Consider the following 19924-nt stretch of genomic DNA (forward strand, 5'->3'; position numbering starts at 1 on the left):
TTTTTTTTTTTGCTTGCCGCCTTTACAGTTTGCTTATTTTCTGGGAATGGTCTGGATGAGAGTAGTCAGTGGGTCTGCATAGCCCCCTGTATCCCATGTGTTGTAGCTTTGACTATCTGAAACCAGGAGATGATCCAGAGTGTAGAAGTTGTCCCAGTATTTATTAAGAGAAGAAGGGCAGGGCTATAACCCCTCAGATAAATATGTACCTGGTACTTACCAATACAAAAGCTCGGTATGTTTCACACCGATACCCAACAAATCCATGGGGAGTGATAATACTCTCAACATAATATCGGAGACCTCTTTTATGTCCACATCCAATAGATCTATATGCTAGGAAAAAGTCCAGGTAAAAAAGATTAATGCTATACATTGACATAAAGTCCATGTCAAAACAACACTGGGTGGTCTTTTTTCCTCAAAAACATTTGTACATACAGTGAAGTTTCAGATAAAAAAAAATTAAAAAGATGTTTAAAGTGTGAATTATCTGGTATTATAGCAAAAAGTGTACTTATGGCTACATATATTTTTTCAGTGGGGAAGAGCTAGGTTCTAATCTGTTTTTCCCTGTGCTCATGCTGAAGTTAACAGAGGTGGAGATGTGCCAAGGCAGATCTGGTGCATTCTCCTATTCTACAATTTGTACCTAATGGCTTTTACTTTCGTAAGTCTTCCTCAGTTCTTATATTAGAGTATTCCTTTGATATTTCGAAGACTGAAATAATTCATAACTACAGTGTTTGTAAAGCATATAGTAGTTACTATGAAGTAGTTTTCATTTGCTTACCATTATCACAACATGGTATTTTGTAAAACCACAGTTTCCACTCATTTGTAGAATCAAAGGTAATTGTAGTAATTATTTTAACTTTGGTGGCTTTAAGTGTTTCTAAGCTCTAGAAAATGTGCGGTCATTTGACAGTGGTGATTCTGTGAAATGCTCTGAAAAGGAAGATGTTTGGCAGTGTGTCCTTGATTTTGTCAGAATTATTTGAAACAAGCACCATTTTGTATCAGAGTGAAATTTATAAGCAGTTAGTGCAAGAAAGAAGAAAGTGCCATTTGTGTTATATTTACAGTTCCCTTCTAACAGGTATTGTCTTAGTGGGCTCTGAAGTCTCTCCTTTACCAAAGCACAATATACCAGAGTTAGGTTCTAAGCAGTTAGGCTCTGCTCTATTTCAGCATGTGTTGGGGCTCACCTCATCACAGGGTGAAGTCTTGGAGGCATTGAAGTAGTTGCAAACTGGCACAGCTTATTGTGAAATCAGAATTTCACCCACTGAAATTTTTTATGCATCTTAAAGACAGACCAGCTGGTATTGACCAGTGGGTACACATTGTTCTTTACACAAGGAAAGAAAAAAAAACACACAAAAAATCCTTTGAAAAGTACTTTTTGTCTGTTTTTTTTTTGAAAATAATCTGCATCATCAAGGCTTCCTGAGTATGTTTTCTTTATATTTCCTTCTTCAAATATAATTCAAAAGGGTCTGTGGTTTTAACTTTGAAAATCTCAGCTCTTACAGCTGGCTTACTTTGTGCTAGTGCTAAATTCACTTAAAATTTACACAATGGGAACATAATACTCCTTGCCCCACTGCATCAGAAGCTGTAGAAAGAAGTTACTTAACATGATTTCTAAAGCACTTCAAAGATAAAAGCACTACATAAATGTAAATATAATTAAACAAAAGAGAAATGCACAAAGCAAGGTTTAAACAAGAGGCAGGAGTTAAGACTGTCTCTATTTTTAGTAGCTGCATGAACAATGAACTCCACATGCTCACGTTCGATAGAGCTGAGCTTCTCCTTCACCACGAAACATTGAAAACAGCCTTGTGAAGTGACTGTGGAAAACATGTAATTGTTTTTGCTGAAAATGCAGACATTCTTATGCAGTCTGTTTGGAAAGTGTTTTGGTTCCAAGTGACTTGTGCTCAGCCAGTTTTCAGTCCTCTTTATTACTCAGTTCTCCAGCCAGTTCTAAGACAGAGCATTTTTGAGGGCCAATTACTTAACCACTGGTAGGGATTTCAAACCATTTACCTGCAGATAACAGATTATGTTATTTCTGTAGGTTAGGATCAGCAAACAGGATTTTGGGGATCTACTGTGCTAGATCCCAGGGTAATTCTGATTAACCACCCAGCCTTCTTTGAAGAACGTGAAGTATCAACAGAGCAGTTGTTTTATTATCTTCTACGTTTTTAACCTTGTGCCAATTGTGTAACCAATTCTCTTTGAAGACACTAAAGCTGTTAACAGCTTGGATGAGTATGTCTAACCCCAGTAATACCAGGACTGAAGTCTTTCTAGGGAGAAAGGAACCTCAGATTGTAATGTACTAATTTTTGAATTATCCTTGAACGAAATTTTACCGGTCCTTCAGTGTGGAATTCCCACTGAGGTCAGTCTGTCAGCACAGTGGCCGGCTCTTGCAACAGGTTGTGATGAACAAGTCTGCATACTTTAACTGACATTTCCATCTGTAATTTGCCTTGGATAGTATATAAGAAAATTGGAGGGTATTTCACAGGTAGCTTTAAATCTGCCATCTTTGAGCATTCTCTCCCTACTCCAGATCTGAGCTGTGTAGGTAACGTATACATTCAAAAGGCTTTACCTTAGCCTAGCCTTTATTTCTAACTGTAGCTTATAATGAGGTATTTGTTCTTCAAAATATATTTACCTTTCATAAGGTCATTGATATTCCGAGTTGCAGCAGGTACACGAAGCTGCCTGCATCCTGGCATCCTCTTCCCACCATTTGGGTAAAAATCCAGGTGGCCACAAGTTTGAAGAATCCCTGGAGCTGAAATGTGCAATGAAGAGAGGCTGATCACTCCTAGGTAAACTATGGACAACCTCTGTGTTGGTGTCAGCCTTTGTTTGAAAACTTACCAAAGTCAAAGAAAAGATGGCCAGCGTGGGTATGAATTATATCAACGAATTTTGCATCTGAAGGATCCAGCCTAACCGTTGTGGGAGTGTACTCAAAAAGGGGACCAGCTGGATCCAAACCTAAATAAACACAGATACATCTGTTTGAGTAAATAATACTACATGTCATCACATACCATGTGATAAAATGGAAAAAATGGATAAAAATCCATTTTGTGGTCCACAGCCAGCAAAACAAGCAGTGTTTTAACAAAAAGGTGGCTGACGGCATTGCAGCACAGTAAAATGCTAATAGGTGTCTGGCTTACTTTTGGGGAATAATGTTATAAGAAGAGGTTTGGGGGTTTGGGTTTTTTTTGCATATTAGTGAAAAATATCAAATCTTGGTACATTACTCTGAGCATGTAGATTTGTTTGAGAATTCATATTCAGTCAAAAATCTATTTTTATTTCCAAAAGAGCTTGGTTGAAAAAGTTACCCCTTCACTTCCATGTCAGTGAGCTCTCTTTGGGGCTAAAGCAACACAGTTCTGGTCCCAGTTTCCCTGAATTGCTTATGGTGTGACTCCTTACTCTGTACACAGCTTAGTCAAAGCAATGCCTATGCAGAGAAAAGAACTGACTGAAGGAGAAAGGAAAGCAGAAAACAGTGAGCCTTTAAAAAAGTGATGTGTGAGTGTGTCGTGGTACCGTGTCTCTCTGTGCAGCTATGCAACTAACAGGTTTCATCCTCAGGGTGTGCATGGCTATTTACTATCTCATCCTGAAATATTAGATCTAGGGTTTTTAATTTTTCATTTCAGATTTTCAATCTCTTGAACTCATGGAAAGTCGTGTTAGAGTGGGCTTTTAAAATAAAATATGACAATGAGTTGCTAGCGTTTTACAAGACTGTTATTCCACATGTAAAACAGTATTTTGTTCCTGTTCTTTCATATAATTCAAAATCGTAACCAGGTGCTCCCTGGGACTTGTTGTGACTTGGGAAATGTTACCTCTATTTAGCCACAGTCAGGACAGTTGAGCCTTTATGATCTGTTGCAGTCGAGCCTTTCTCAAAGCTGTGAACAATGACATGTGAAATGCATGGCATGGTACAGGACATGGCTGTGTTTGTGTGTCGTCATGCTGGCTGTATACTGTTAATTACGACAAACCAGCACATTGCAATCTGTATTGCATTCTTATAAGGCATCAGTGACTCTCCAGTCCTCTTGAGTTGCATGAAAATATAAAGCTTCATCAGCTGAAATAGCTTCAGTACCTGTTATTCTTCCAATGCCAGGTTTCCTTCTCCCTGCCTCCCCTGCAGCGTGTGCTCCGAGACTATGGCCGATGAAATGAATGTCGGCAGGAGAGGAGCCATAGTCTTTCTGTGAAGACGTAAGGAAAGGAAAAAACACGTGTGTTAAGGGGGGATACAAGCCTGTGGCACTGCCTCATGGCCCTGTGCTGTGCCAGGAGATGGCCAGACCGGTGGGTGATGTAGGGGAATATCTTGAGTGGGAAGTTACTGCTGTGGTTGGTGGGATTGGTATAAAGAGAAGCAGTTCCCGACTCATCCCATCCCCTTAGATCACACCACTGGAAGGGAGTAATGTCAGTCAGGAGCTGGTCCTTATGATAGAAAAGGACCCACAGAGGGATGTTTTAACCATGCTGGTCCTCTGTTACTACTCTTCACCCTGCTGATTTTGCTAGACAGCCTGTAGTCTGATGTCTCATCCAGTAAAAAGCCCATCATGAGCAAAACTTTCAAAAACTATTGCCTGTAAGCCTTTAGGGACTTGCTTACCCACGGTCTGACACTAAAGGAGGTATTTCAATTTGTGCAGCATTAGAGACTTTTAATAAGACATTCAGCTGTGTTATTGAGTATCTCTGTAGTTTCTGGCTCTATTGCACAAAACTCAAAGGTGTGCCATCCTGAACACAGCCTTTACCATGCAGAGGATGTGCCAGCAGTCACGTTCCATAGATACTTTTACCTCAAGAAGGTTCACCAGATAGACCAGCTCAGCCCCCACAATGCGGACGTTGTTAACGGCTTCGGTGTACAAACCGCTAGAGCCGCCTCTCCAGTCGGTCAAAATGCAGTTCACGTCTTCAGTGTGAAACATGAACTGGTGGAAAACAGAACAGAAGGAAATTGGCATTAATTACAACTGGAGCAGAGTATATACAAACAATATTTTCTTCTGCTATAGCTGGGGATTCACTTTGTGTAACTGGTAAAGACAGTATATTATTTCTTTATTATATTTACTATTTATTTAGTATATTAATTCCCACTAATACTGAAGAATCAACACAAGGAGGCAGAGTGGAGGCAGTGATTTGAACACTATGTAAAGACACATGGAAGCTTACTTCCATTCTGTTTTCCATTCCAGATGCCTTGGTTAACTTTAGGGTATCAACTTCTCTTGATGGCAGTATCCCAGTTAGAAAAAGAGGATAGCATTACTTCTTTTTTATTGTCCAAACTTTATGCTTCAAAATTTATATGCTTGGATCATCTAAAAGGATTTACAAATTTGTCTTCATGTGCTTGAATTGTTCAGCCCCAAAGTTCATGTATTTTAACCAAAATATTCTAATTGCAAATTTCTGGCAATGGAACATTCTGATTTTTCATTCTGAAACAATTTCATTTTTGAAATGCCCCAAAATAAAATAAAACCAATCTGCTGAACAAAGCATTTTGTTTTTATTAAATCAAATGCTTCACTCAAACTGTAATGTTTATTTTTGACCTTTTGTTGAGGTGAGAAAAGTGACTTTTTTTCCCCTTTATTATTGGCAAGGAATTGAAAAATCAATCAATTATAGCTTTCCCTGTGGAGGTGAATGCATCAGAAGGGCATTTACCAGAAGGCTGAAGTGTGCTATACTCATAGCTAGGTACAAGAGGATGGTCATGTGGAACTGATATTTATCCTGAGTTCTTTTTTCCCTCATATATTCCCTGCATTAACACAAGAACAGAGGTGTAAATTTTATGTGGGAATTTTATGCCAGTTAATGAGGGGGATGTAGATATTTGCACTTTCAAACACAGATAGAATGTCAATAGTCATACCATACCCTGCATATATTTGTCATCCAGGGGAAGTCTGCTCCAACAAGGTGGCCATGTATAATGAAGTGAGTTTTCCTGTCTGTTCGGAAATTTGAAGCTTTGATAGTTGAAGAATTTGAGGCAGAAATTATCTGTGTCAAAAAAAACAACAACCAACAACCAACAACACAAAAAGGATGTGGCTGCTCTGTCCCAGTCACCATTTTGATACAGGGCAGAGCACCCCAATGGCTAAGGCATTGTTCTGGACTCTGAAGAGATGGATTTTGTTTCTCACTCTTAAACTGCCTTGCTGGAGGTTATCAATTAATTGCTTCAACACATTGTTCAATTCCTCTAGTTAATTAAACTAATGATACTGGTGGTTTTTTTTGCACAATGCTTTAAGATGTACTGGTACAATGTGCCATGTAAATACAAGATTTTATCAACTTGGCCATGGAAATACAAAGATAGTATCTTCTTCAAGGTATTATGTGGTTGACTTTCAATCTATATATATTTTTCTTTCTTTTTTTCTTTCGAGATAAGACCTTCATCGCTAAGCTTGTTTATATTTTATCCTAAAGATGTTCCAGACAGCATGAGAAAGCCCACCAGCCTTACAACATCCGAGGCTGTAGGCTGTAGGCATTTGGGGGTTTACTGAGAAGGCAGGCATTACTTTCTTTAAAAAAAAAAAAAAATCTGTGTTGTTATAAAACTTGTCCCTGACTTATTTTTTTGTTAGCTTTGTTATTTTTTGAGCTTCCTTTTGCTGCCACTAGTTTGCAGATGTTGTGGAGATCCGCACATTTTTACTTTTTTTCCTCCATACAGCTCCGGAGTCTGCTGTGTCTATGCTTCTCTGCCTGATGTGTTTTCATGAGGGATAACGTGGTTCAGACCTCTGTAACAGAAACCTCCAAGCTCTCTATATGCTGTATCATACCAAGTTTTTTTTCTTTAGCTCTTTAGTCTTCATTTCCCCTCAACCCTCTTCTTGAAAAAAAAAGTTTCATATTTGTTTACTTTCTTTATCCATCCCCATTTCATTCTCTTTTTGTTTTTTTCCTTCTTTTTCCACATACGGTTTAATTCTCTCCTTCATTTTTTCTTTAGTCTCCTGTTTTCCTTTCTAAGCTTTCCTTTAATTTTTCATCCTATTTTCCTTCCCCTCTCTGGTGAACACAGATACTTTCTCTTCTTATCTTCTCTCTTAACTATCTCTCTGCTCTTATGGCTCAGTGAGCAGAACCTCTGAGAGCAGTCATGTGTAGTTCAGAGGATCTAGTAATCATGAGTATGAACCACATCCCTGAGTCGTGTGTAAGGGTTTGAAATGGCCTGAAACGGCCTGAAACATGTTTTTAATCTGAAGACACACAGGAGACAAAATTTAGCTTTTCTTTTGTACTGCCTTCCCTACCTCTGGCTTTATAATGCTAAACCTGAAACTGAATTTCTTCCATTAGCTTACTGTAGAGAAGTATATAAAATATATCGAAAATATCTCTGACGACTTGTGTTAGAAGGCTGCCATTAATATGTTGTAAATATACCTGGCTCATCAGAGAGCTGAAATGAGGAAAAATAAATGAGATGGAAGAAAATTAGGATGGACTGTTCATGGACTGTGTAATTGGGGCTTTTTCAGGGAGACTTATGAGCAAAAATATGGGAGAAAAGAAACTGCATAATTTGTGAAATATGTAGTATACTATCAGTTATTAAAAAAAAAAAAAGCAGTTTCTTACTTGATATTTCTTGATGTTGTCTCTAGTGTAAAGGAAGAAATTGGTATTCACATCTTCTGGAGAGCTGGGCAAGCCTGCCAGTTCTCTCCCTGGTATCCCAGCCCAAGGGGGGTTATCTGTAAAGCACCCAAGCCTTTTGTAGCAAACTTCCCTTCCTGGGATAAGCAAAGAAAAATGTTAGTGTTCTGGGAATGTAGCAGGTTAGGCTGCCACCACTTTACAAAAGATGGCAGGATAGTGTTTATACCAGGGAAGTGGAAAATGGCTGTGTTCATTTTTCATTAAGGGGCTCAGCTGTGCTCCTGTGCCTTATGTATTAGCAGGGACTTGAACTTCAAGACCAATTCCTGTTGCAAACATAGTGTAGAGCTCCATTTGGTGAACTCATGACTTATTTTGTGAAACATATTTTTGACACAGCCATCGGAAAAAGACAATAAAATCTTGACCCTTTATGGATCCAGAGAACAAACCAGCTTTTGCTGTCAGTGCAGAGCAGTCCTTCAAATTAGTGCTAATGCCCCAGGGATTATCTAAATCTCTATTTCTTGTGCAACAATTCATGAAGGAAGTAAGAAGAAACCAAAACATTAAAATAGATACCTCTGGTTGCTCCACAATGTATGTTAAACATCTTCCTTATATTTTTATCACCATAAAATTTTAGTGGAAGCAATAAAGCAGAATTTGAGTGGAAGAATAAAGAGAATCACAGCCTCAGGAAGTCTGGTGTGTGCCTGAAGAACTAGAGTTTCCCAATTTCTTTTGTTGCTTTAGTTCAGTAATGATGCAAATATAACATAAGGGTGTTGCCATTAAATGTCATCCTTACCCACTATTATAGCACAACAGTTGTGAAATAGCAACTTTTGTTGCTATTAAAAAGAATGAAAAGAACGAGAAACTATTGTTAGCTAGGACAGGTAACAGATTAATACTACATCAGACCGTGACTTACTCTATTCGCTACTCTCTATGAAACACGGGGGCAGAGTGATATATACTGGAAATACATCTAGAGAAAGAGAAGATTTAATTGTGGAGCTGCAGCTAGACACTCCACAAGTGATCCAGTAATTTTCACGGGGGTCTTTCCTCTGGTGCCAATTAACTTTTAGACTGTGTGTTTTTATTTCTCTCCGTTCTTTCTGTGTGTCTGTCCCTGTTGAACTATTCTTTCCTATTGGTAAAGGAAAGTCCTTTGGACCAGGACTATTTTCTTGTTTGCATAGCACTGTGAATAATAAGTGCCTAGGCTGGCATTGTAAATGTTGTAGTTTTCAAAAATGCTGGTGTGGGTTGAAGGTAGGAGAGACTGTTCTGGAATAATTTTAGTATCAATTAATATATAAAAATACCTTTCTAACTCTTGTTCTGTTTGCTAGCTGCAAAAACTTTTACAGAATGAAAAAGCAATAGGTTAAATGAGGGGAAGACATGATGTAACTCAATGTTCCTGATGAAGAAGTCTGTTAAATCAATTTCAAAGCACATCCTTTTTCTAAAATACAGTTATTCTGATGTAAGCTGCACACAAAAATTTTTGCTGTCTATAGATTTTGTCAACTATGTGTCTTACCTCTGGCCGCATCAAGAAGAAAAAGAGTAGTGATCCACACTGCAAACATCTAAAGCAAATAAGAACACAATTTAAAACTAATTAAAAATAGAATCTTGAATTCACCTAAGGGATTCCTTGACCCATCAGAAAAAGTCATAGTGACCGTAGGAGTACTTCAGGCATTTAATGGGTTGGATCCAAAAGAATGAATACTTCCTTAAAGATAGCAAGGTTTCAAGAAAGTACCTTTGGGATTCTTTCTGTTTGCCATGGGGATTTTGCATATGCAGGATACACTCTAAGCATCTCTGAAGGTTTTTCTACCTGACCATGTTAAACAGAAGCTTCTCCTTTTTTTTTTTTTTTTTTATTTTTTTCTTAAAGCATTTGCAACCACATTTTTTTGACAGAGAGATGTTTCTCCTAGCATTTAGTATAAAAGTTACTCATAGAACTGCTATTCAGTGATTGCATTTAAAAGAACACAGGAACAAACTTAAATTCATTTTCTAAATCATATAGATAGTCTTGAAAACTCATTTTGATCATTGCCATCATCCATGTACACTTATCAGCCCTGATCTGTTTGATCACTTAATCACCAGCTGATAGGTAACATCAGAGTAAATCGAACTAGTCTTTTACTTCGAGGTGAAGTAGCAAAAGCCTTTTAAGTGTAGTCTTACTACTGCCACTAGTAACTTGTCTCTAAAGGAAGGAATATCATTCTTAGCAAACTCTAATATCAAGCCCTGCACAGGCAGAGTCCTGCATCCCCTTCCTGCCCTTCCCACCCCCCGTCCCCCCAGTCCCCTGAGGTCAGTAACCCGCTGTTAGGAGCAAAGAGTTCACTCCATCAAACCCACTTCAAGCATGCCCTGCTTCCATCTCCTCCAGCCACACACCAAAGACATCATACCTTATCACAGTGCACCTAATTTAAGTTCCTTAGATGCTCGTGTCTCCCATGCGTCCCACTTTACCTTGGCAAAGCCCAGAGCAAGTTCTTTGGTCCACCTCTCAGCTGATCACAGCAAGCCTTGCATGAACCCTTTGAGGAGGCTGGAAGGAAGCAGGAGAGCACTGCGCCTGCACAATGAGGGCACGCAGCAGAGGAATGCTTACGCTGCTGATGCTGCACAGGGCTTGGGTTCCCAGCTCTGGCTGCGACACTGTTGGGAAGTGCCAAGAGACATCTCCTAGTGTCAGGCATGCTTCATCTGAGATAACGCGAACCAGTTGAGACCAGTTGGTTCGTGACTCCACCTGTTTAATGTAAAGTTTCAAATAGCGTGTTATTGTCATTCATCGGTAATTGTTTTCAAAGCTAAAAAGTACTGGGAAGTGTGATGTAAACATGAACAAAAACACAGCCTTTCAGGGTCAGGAACAGGACTCTTCCAATCGGCTGGGCTGATTGTCTTGGGGTGATGCTGAGTTGGGATTCAAGTGACTTAGCATCGCATGGGAAGGCTGTAGCAGAGCCCTGATCTTTTGGGTCCTACTCCAGAGTTTTAAGAGCAAACCCATCCTTCCTGGAGCTGATCCCTGCCTTAAGTAATTTACAGTCTTAAGCAAAATTTTCAAATTTGTATTAGATAGTTAAGTCATAGAGTAATTTAGGTTGGAAAAGACCTTTAAGATCATAGAGTCCAAAAAGTCTACCATGACAACAAGACACAAACAAGGTGTTATGGGATCAGCTGGCATGTGTGCTTGCAAGGTTTAAGCTGTTACCTGAGAAAAGGCAGAAAGAAGAGAGAAGGATGAAAAATGGTAAAAAAATTGCATTGCTCAGTCTGTCATCAGTTATTTGTTCATCTTGTAGTTCTCTCTTCTATAATTTTGCTAGTGGATGAATTACCTGACTTTTCTTTGGAAAGATGACAGAAATGCTTTTAAACATGGGAGAACAGTTCCTTGAGCAGATTGTCACCGCATCTGATCACCATGAATCTTCATAATTAAGTTGTATTAATTGCAGTAATTTTAGTTTTCAGTGTTTCAAAAATGATGTCTTTTCACATGGTACTATATTGTTGTCATACTATTATGTTAACATTTCCAGTCAGGCTTTCCTAGAAATATTTGTTCCTGTATGTGGGTCTTTTACAACTTAAATTATTCTATGATTCTATGTAGGAGCATATGAGAAGCTCTCATCTCAACATTTTAGTGTTAAACATTTTAAGTATATTCGGTGACTATTGACACCTCCTGAGCCAAGGGTGTGCAGAAAGTGGAGACTCCCTTTTGGTATAATCCTTTCTGCTGACTGATGACATATCTAGCACATACAAGTATGAACTGGGTTGAAGTGATTCTTAAGAGCGCTAGGTACAAAAACATTTTCATGCTTGTTTTTTTCTCTTAGCCTTGAAAGGTTGATTTCTTCAGATGCAGATTGTACATGCAAATGGATCCTCCATCTCTGTGCTTTGTAAACCTAGCAGAAAATTAAGAAGAAATGTTAGTATGTAGCTCAGGGAGTTTGTTCTTTTCATCTCTTCAGGACCTAGTCCAGTAAAGTTTTCAATTATTCACATTAACATTCATTTGAGTTATCTTCTGCTCACATAATTAACTACTGATTTAGGGCACAAATTGATCACATAACCAGCCACCAACAGAATTTAGCAAACAAAAATCCTGACCAGGTGTTTGGAAGAAATGATTAAGAGAAGTACACACAAAAAACCATCTGCTTCCAAGTTATCCTAGGTCATGCTGGCCAAAACTGGCTTCAGGGATACAGGTTACAGGTGCTCAGAGCTGGGATACTACAGTGTACGGTGTACTTGGATCTGGTGATGAGGTGCTCAGATCTGTAATACAGTATCACATGCAAAGGGAGTGAATGCTTGCTTTTTTTAATATCTCTAAGAATTTATAGACAAACTCAGAAAGGCTGATTCATTGGATTTTAAGGGCCCCACAGAAAACTATCTACATTACCTGCTTCTATTTTAATTTTGTTATATATAATATTGTACCAAAGCCTCACTTCATTCTATCCTCACAATTTTTTCCCACTTCAGAAGGAGAGTTTACTGCAGAACAGGTCACTCGAACTTTTAGATCAATCTAGTTTATGCAATAAATTATTCTCATTAATTTGAATTCATAGATTTTACCTATTTAGAGTATTTTTGTGCTTAGGCTCTCTGGGGAGCTCAAGAAATCAGAATTATCCATTACATCAAGAAGCCTTTCTGGAACCTGGTATTGGGACGATAGTCCCAAACCAGACCTAAACCCTCTGCTGCAACATGGACTTCAACAGCAGTCTGGTGGTGAAGATTTCAGATCACTTACAAGATTCAGTGATGTTGTCAAGTTAAAATTAGAACAACAACATATTTAAGGGCTTTTGATTTTACTTCTGATGAGACCATCATCATCTCACATCCTAGATGCAAACGTGTACTATGCTACTGTTATAAATAATCATTCCAGCTACTATGGAGCATCAATTGGAGCTTACCTTCTCTAGGCTTTTCTCAGAACACATGAAATTATTATTTAGAGCAGTCAGTGAGGTAGCACAGATCTCCTCCAGTGTTTAAGACAAGGTTATCAGGAGAGCGAGGCATCTTCATCCTTGTAACAAATTACTCAGAGGCTTTACTCCAGCAGACAAGCATGAAATGCATTTTCTATGCTAGTTTACTAATACCAGGAAAGCTTGTAGCTCAGCAACATTTTTAGATGTCAGCATTTCTGTGTCGGCTTCTAGAAAACTTCTCACTTTTGTTGGGTTAACTACTTCAGTATTATTTGGGACCCATGCAGGAAGCAGCAAGTCACAAAGTGCTGACTCTCCATCCCTTAGGAGTTCTTGAGCATTTCTCTTCCATGCACTTGTCCAAGCTGTCCCTGAACTCATGCACACTTCCAGCACGCCCAGCATCCTGTGTCAAGCAGCTGCACATGATCATGATGCAACTGTGAGAGGGATCATCTCCTTTTGTTTGTTTTGAGGTGTGCAACTGCCAGCTTCATTTCACACCCTCTGTTACTAGTGTGGAAAAAAATGAACAAGTCATTTTGCATTTGCCTTCTCCATGATCCTCTTCATTTTATAGACCACATTCACACCCCTATCTCTTTTCCAGACAGACTTCTGTTTTTCCCTTATATGCCAGAGGAGGTGGGAAAATGACTGATTATTCCATTTGTCTGGTGTAGGTGAACAAAAGTATTTTCCTTTTATTACCAAAGCCTGTAAGGAAAACTGTCCTGGAGTCTTGTCAATGAATGTGTGTGTTGTTGAGGGAACAAGTAGCCAAAGGTGGAAGAAGGTTCTTTCTGCAACTCAAGCACAGCTTTGTGCAGTCTCTCCTAAAAGCTCCCTTCTATAGCAACATCTAAACGACAGTAACTTATGTGATGAGGTGCAGTGTGTATAATAGGTTATGATAAAAATAGGACTAATAGGGATAATTGCTTTAAATCACTGTGCAGAGCTGTTTATGCTTTTTTCCCCCTTTTTGTTCTTTAATTGTAACTGCACCCACTTGTCATGTCTCAACCTGGAGAGTAAACTTTCTGGTCGGGGCCCTACCTACCTACCTACCTACCTCTGCACATTGTGGGGTGCGTAATTCGGTTTTGGGTAGCATATGAATAATTTTTCTTATAAAGGGTAACACTAATGTAAAGGTCACCTTTTCCAGCACATCAGTTTTAGGGCCCTCCCTAAGCAAGTAATACTTTTGAATAAAAAAGCCTTGAATACCAGCAAGTATTTTTCTATTCTTTCTAGTCTGCTTGGCTGCTGAAATAGATATGAAGGGATCATTATTCTTTTTATCCTTCATTATGATCCAGCTTCTAATACTTTTATTGATGCTAATCCCAATGGAATCACTCACAGAATAAAACACTTCTTAGCTAGAGAGAGAGAACCAAATGTTAAGTTCCACTTGCTTTATATTTTAATACCATTTAAACTAAACAGCTGTTGCGTGACTTATTTGTATGTCCTATGGAAGTCCTTGTTTTTATCTTGTGCTTCTTGAGGTGGTCCTGGAGATCTCATGAGATTTGGTCTGTAATGCTCCTGACTACATTTTGTCCCAGTAATTAAAATAGAGTGAAGAAGCTGTTTAAAAGCATTGGCTCCTATCTGCTCTCCTCATAGCAGTATGAATTTTCAAGGATGTGAGTGTGTAATTAGCCATCCTTGATTCACTGCTTACCTCTCTGATGACCAGCCTTCTGGCTCAGTTAACTGTAACACTTACTGGCACTGCTGAGAAAATGGGTGAGGAATGATTAAACTTCCCTAGCAATACTGCAGGAAACATTCCCCTGAGCTTCCTCTGGCCTTCGGCTGTCTGAGTCAAGAAGTGCTGTCTAGTCTGGTCTGTTCTGGTCATTTCTCACATATCGGAGTTTGCATGAAACATCCCATCACCATACTACAGTTATTTAATTCAGTGTCAGTTTAGAGCTCCTAGAAAACTGGAGTTCCATATCCTGTCAATGTAACAGAGCAAAGATGGGCATCCTCTTTCGTCTCTAGTACTGTTTGACTTTCATTTAGCAAAATTCATTAACATCAATTTTAGATTGGAAAAAAATGGAGAAAAAAAATGTATTTGCACAGGGCTTCAGTTTAGATAAAATATCCCCCTCCCTGGAACATTTTAGTGAAGAAAAGAATTCAAGCAGTGTTAGTGAGTTCAGTCTTTCGAGCTTGAAGACATGTATTTTCTTATTTTCACATAATAATGATGCAATTGCTGATAATCATCTGACTAGTAATAGATTTTGCTTGTGTCTACAACAGCTACCTGCAGATTGTAAGAGTCTAGGCTACATATCTGGAATAGATACAGTAGGTCAGAGTCGCTGACTGGATTCAACAGAGTTAGACTGATTTACACCAGATAAGACCTTAAATTTGTGTCTTAATAAACAAAATAAATTTAGTCCTGCATTTATGTCTTAGTTTGTGTCAAGCAGAACTCCAAGTGAGTCAGCTTTTCACCACTACTGTGGTATAACTCTTGTGCTTGACGCACATTGTGAGGACAGTACTGAATTTAAAAGTACAAAATAGGGAACTGAAGAATGTGATATAATTCGGAAATTTTAAATCGCATTCAGCAAGGTATTTTAAGGCCTATGGGCACTATGTGAGGTGATCTGAATTTCCAGATGTAAATTAGTTAAACACAGTGCAAAAAAATGAAAGAGATAAGCAAACCTTTGGACTTCTTCCTAACCAATTGCCATTTCTTTCTTTCATTCATCTACCATCTAGCATGGACTTTTGCACTTTTGAAAAGTTAGAAATTATTTTAAGGAAAGACAATTAAATACCATATAAAATGGGTTTCACACATTTATGGGAAAGCATGGAATAAAGTTTCTAATCATAGCTGTTTCCCACAGCCTTGTAGAAGGTTGTGGTAAATGAATTGTAATTATCATGATGAATTTTGTTATATGGTTTAAAGATTTCATGAAGTGGTGGGATAGAAGTTCTATCTGAAGGGCTTTGATTTTGTATTCCTGAATTTTTGATTGTATTAATTAAAGCTGATGGTTATGAATGAAATAGGAAAGCATACTTTATGAGATAATTGAGACAAATCCCTATCTGGTAGCATAATTACTGAAACGTTATGCCTTTAGAAGCACTATATTTTTTTTTAGTTGTTTCTGTCTGAAATGAAAGAAGACATTTTACATTAAACAAGTAACATCAGCTTATGGGATGGCTGAACTATTTTCTATATGTTGATAAAATAATTTTATGTAATTGTTTCTGAAAGATAAGACAGAGACATTCTACATATTCTAGTCCCTCACCAGATGTCCTCTGTATTTTGAATCTTAATATATCCATATATCTCATTTCTCTCAAACCATTAAATGACTGTAATTGTTGGAGCAGAACGCTCCAATGTCTAAAAATGGATTGTAAAGTCAATAGAATGATGTTAATTTATCCAAGCTGTTAGCTGCTCTTAAACAGCTAATAAAATAATTAAGTGGTTCCGTATTGGGCCTTTGATGCAATATGTTGTCTGGTTTGTCTGGGCTTGGTTGCTTCTTTGCAAGAGCAGGTTCCCTTCCGTCGCACTTCCTTTGACTTCAGTCGAGTACAGGAAGTTTACATCAAGGTGCTGCTATGTTTGTGTCACTGTTTTTCAGTGTTTAACTTGTGGTGTGGCAACACATGATGATTTAATGAAGTTACGTGTTGTTTTTGTAGCATCCTCTACGCTTGCAGCCTGCGCCGCGGGTTTGTGTTTGTCCTTGATTTTTGTCTTGTCTGGAGAAGCAGCTTGAATCTGGAGCTGTGCACCTAAGGCACGTGATCATCTGCAGATTTCTTCCTCAGAAGGACCCCTGGGAGGGGCTGACAGAAGGACACACAGCACATGGATGGTTCCCGAGGTCTGCTTGGTGCCTCTCACCGGCTTTGCCACTCCCTGTACAAAGGGGCGACTTACCCAGTGAATGACCTTTTGTCATATTTGCTTATGTTATAAGACTGCCTGTAAACAGGAAGGCTTCTTTATTTTGCTTTTGAATACTGCTGTTTCTTCAGTCAGTTTGGCTTTTTAGTATACTTTCAGAACGCTGTCAGAATTTTAATAATTTGTGGGCCACTGTTGGAATTAAATCAGATTTTAATGCATAACTACCTCTGCCCTCTGCTTTTTTTGGAAGGTCTCTCAATATTCATTTGAGACGTGCCAGCCAATACAGGGTAGACTATGAAGAAAAGTAAATAATTTATAGCATCCTTCTGTAAATGATGTAACAAAAAAGCTAGAAGATGGCATCCATTTATTTTGCAGGCCAGCTAAATCAGTATCACATTCTATATGACTTCATTGAGTGTCACCATTTCAATTTTAAGCCTTTTGGCTTTGAAGCTATGAAAACACAGGATTTTTGGAAAATTGTGAAGAAAACTGTCATGAGGAACAGAGGAAACTCTTTAAAAGGGCTATCCCAAATGAGAGTTATGAGGCAGGGTTGCAAAGCACAAAGTCATTTTAAGGCTGAGGAATGTGGGAGTGGGGATGTTGCAATCGCCACAGCATGCAACGTATAAAGGCATTGCCACACCGATTAGACCTAGTGAGTTTAACCGGAGTGTTTCATAATGTGAGTCCAGCCCAGGCTCTTTAAGTCAGCTGAAATGATTGCCATTGTTTTCAATAAGCAAGAGTAGAAGCCAGCATTGCAGGATTGATTTCAGCGTGTCTATAGTTCTGGTCTGTGTTTCAGGTGCATACAAGTGTCTGAAAAAGATGTCAGCTTCAGTAAGATCTCAATGATCTGTTACTGGACGGGCATTAAATGCTAATCACGAAAAAACTGACAAGGGAAAAGCTTTAGGGCTGGTTTCTGTGTGGGCTTCATGCTTCTGAAAACCAGTTGGGCGGTTTGTGAACACATCCCTCGTAGATAATTGCAGTATGCAGGCCTCGGGTTTCACAGAGCTGTGCCTGTTTTGAGATTATTTAAAAGAAACGGCCATTTAGGCATCCTTCTAAAATTATGTGACAAAAGGATGAAATCTTCTAGTGGCCAATAAGTGCTCCTAGGCTATTATTCACCCTCAGTCTCGTGACAGGACACATTACAGCTGCAGCGTACAGTTGGTTTGTGCGTGCAGAGCAGGTACTTGCTTCCCAAATGCGCTGGTCACAATAGATGGGCTCTGCACTGTGCCTGTGTACATCCCTGTCTCCTCTCTGGGAGAGAAGATGCTGGCTGATTTGAGCAATGCTGGTATATGCAAAGTAAGTGGCGCTGATTATTCTTGCCATTCGAAATTATAGTGACAGACAACACATGTGAAGAGCAGGTTTTAAACAACCATTATCTGCTTGCTGTTACTACCAGTCAGACTACAGTTTGAGTTGGTTGAGATGAATGTAAAACATCTCATGATCAAAGCTAGAATTATCAACAGTCACAAGAGGTGCGAGTCAAGCGACACCTAGGCTACCAGGATAAGCCCTGGTAACTTTGGAGTTCACCGCTGCCTTTGCCAGACTCACCAGGACTGCTGCCACCACTGGGACAAACTACTTTATCTTGCTCAGCTTCAGTGTTTCAGGGCCGGGGTTAGTTTGCCAGGCACAGAGTCTCAGCATGGTCTGTTATTTATAGGCAGCGCAGACATGCTAGACTGACTCTGTGTCCAGGCAAAGGGAAGCTTTGAATGAGCCTCGAGCGCTTATTTGGGATGAGAACACACCATCAGCCACCAAGTCAAGCTTGGGAGCCAGGGGTTTCCCTAGTCCTTGTGGCTACCAGCAATATGAACAGCAGTCAGAGCCTGCCTCAGACGTGATAAGATGTAAGGGGTCTCCAGCCTGCTCCGTCACCGCTGGCTGTGATCTCATTGACATTAGAGCCCAGCCCTAGAAGATGGATCATCTGGCCAAAAAAGCAAAGGCCATCCTCATCGCTGGCAGTTCCATGGGTTCTGAGAAAGCCAGCTCTTTAATTTCTCTGAAAGATTTCCTGCTAGCCTGGAAAACACACTTCAAAGGGATTGCTTTTCATGGCCTTCATCTAGCTGGTACTGCGTCTTAAAGTAACAATTCTCTCTTTCATATAAAATATAAAATTTACCAGGTGGGGTAAAGTAATACTTTTTTCTTTTTTCTAATGTGCAGTTTATAGCATAAAATGAAGGCAATAAGGAAGTTAAAGGCCTTTTTAGCCTTTTAATGTAACGCTTTGTTATAATAACTGCAAGTGCATTCACTGGTATGAAATCTTTAATATAGTGGAAATGACACTTCAGGAGTTCTCGCTTTTGCCATTATAGATTTTTTGTGCTGTACCCTTTATCCCAGTAGGATTTCCTCACTGAAACTTTTCTCATATCCTGTAGTAATACTTTATAAACTCCTGAAATTTAATAATCTAAATTATTTTTTCTTATGCACTGTGTACGTCAGTGCCTTTTAACATGTTTACTGAACTCTGTGTATGTGAGTCTCTGTAATACATGAATGGGATATTTATTTGGCATAATTTTTAATCCATTGAAGGGATAAAAAGAGAGAATTTTCCTCAGACAAATACAGAATTTTTAGACAGAGGGCAAGACTGGAAAAGGGAAATATAACCCCCCATTTTTAAAAAAGGAAATAAGGAAGACCCAGGAAACTACAGGCTGGTCAGTCTCACCTCTGTGCCTGGCAAGGTCATGGAGCAAATCCTCCTGGAATCTATGCTAAGGCACATGGAAAACAAGCAGGTGATTGGTGACAACCAACAAGGCTTTACCAAGGGAAAAATTGTGCCTTCTACGACAGGGCCACAGCGCTGGTGGATAGAGGAAGGGCAACTGACATCATCTACCTGGACTTGTGCAAAGCCTTTGACACAGTCCCACATGACATCCTTGTCTCTAAGTTGGAGGGACATGGATTTGATGGAAGGACCACTCGCTGGATAAGGAATTGGCTAGACGGCCCCACTCAAAGAGTTGTGGTCAATGGCTCAATGTGCAAGTGGAGACTGGTGACAAGTGGTGTTCTGCAGGTGTCGGTACTGGGACCAGTGTTGTTCAACATCTTTGTTGGAGATATGGACAGTGGAGTGCACCCAGTTTGCTGTGTGGTGTGGTGGACACACTGGAGG

The 19924-nt window shown here is 39.2% G+C and overlaps 1 protein-coding gene across 1 annotated transcript; it reads right to left on the bottom strand.

Moving 5' to 3' along the window:
* Positions 1-220: 220 nt before the first annotated feature.
* On the bottom strand, positions 221-10594 carry LOC104460552 (pancreatic lipase-related protein 2-like; the record flags this gene model as incomplete). The annotated part of the gene is made up of 9 exons (XM_010073874.1): positions 10415-10594; positions 9308-9356; positions 7729-7883; positions 5998-6123; positions 4899-5033; positions 4175-4283; positions 2911-3030; positions 2699-2821; positions 221-336 (listed from the first exon to the last, which is right to left on the bottom strand). Coding segments are annotated over exons 1-9 (1113 nt in total), but the record flags the coding sequence as incomplete, so codon positions are not given.
* Between the last annotated feature and the right edge of the window lie 9330 nt (positions 10595-19924).

This window comes from Pterocles gutturalis, unplaced genomic scaffold, assembly GCF_000699245.1.
Source record: "Pterocles gutturalis isolate BGI_N339 unplaced genomic scaffold, ASM69924v1 scaffold46682, whole genome shotgun sequence".
Taxonomy (NCBI): Eukaryota; Metazoa; Chordata; class Aves; order Pterocliformes; family Pteroclidae; genus Pterocles; species Pterocles gutturalis.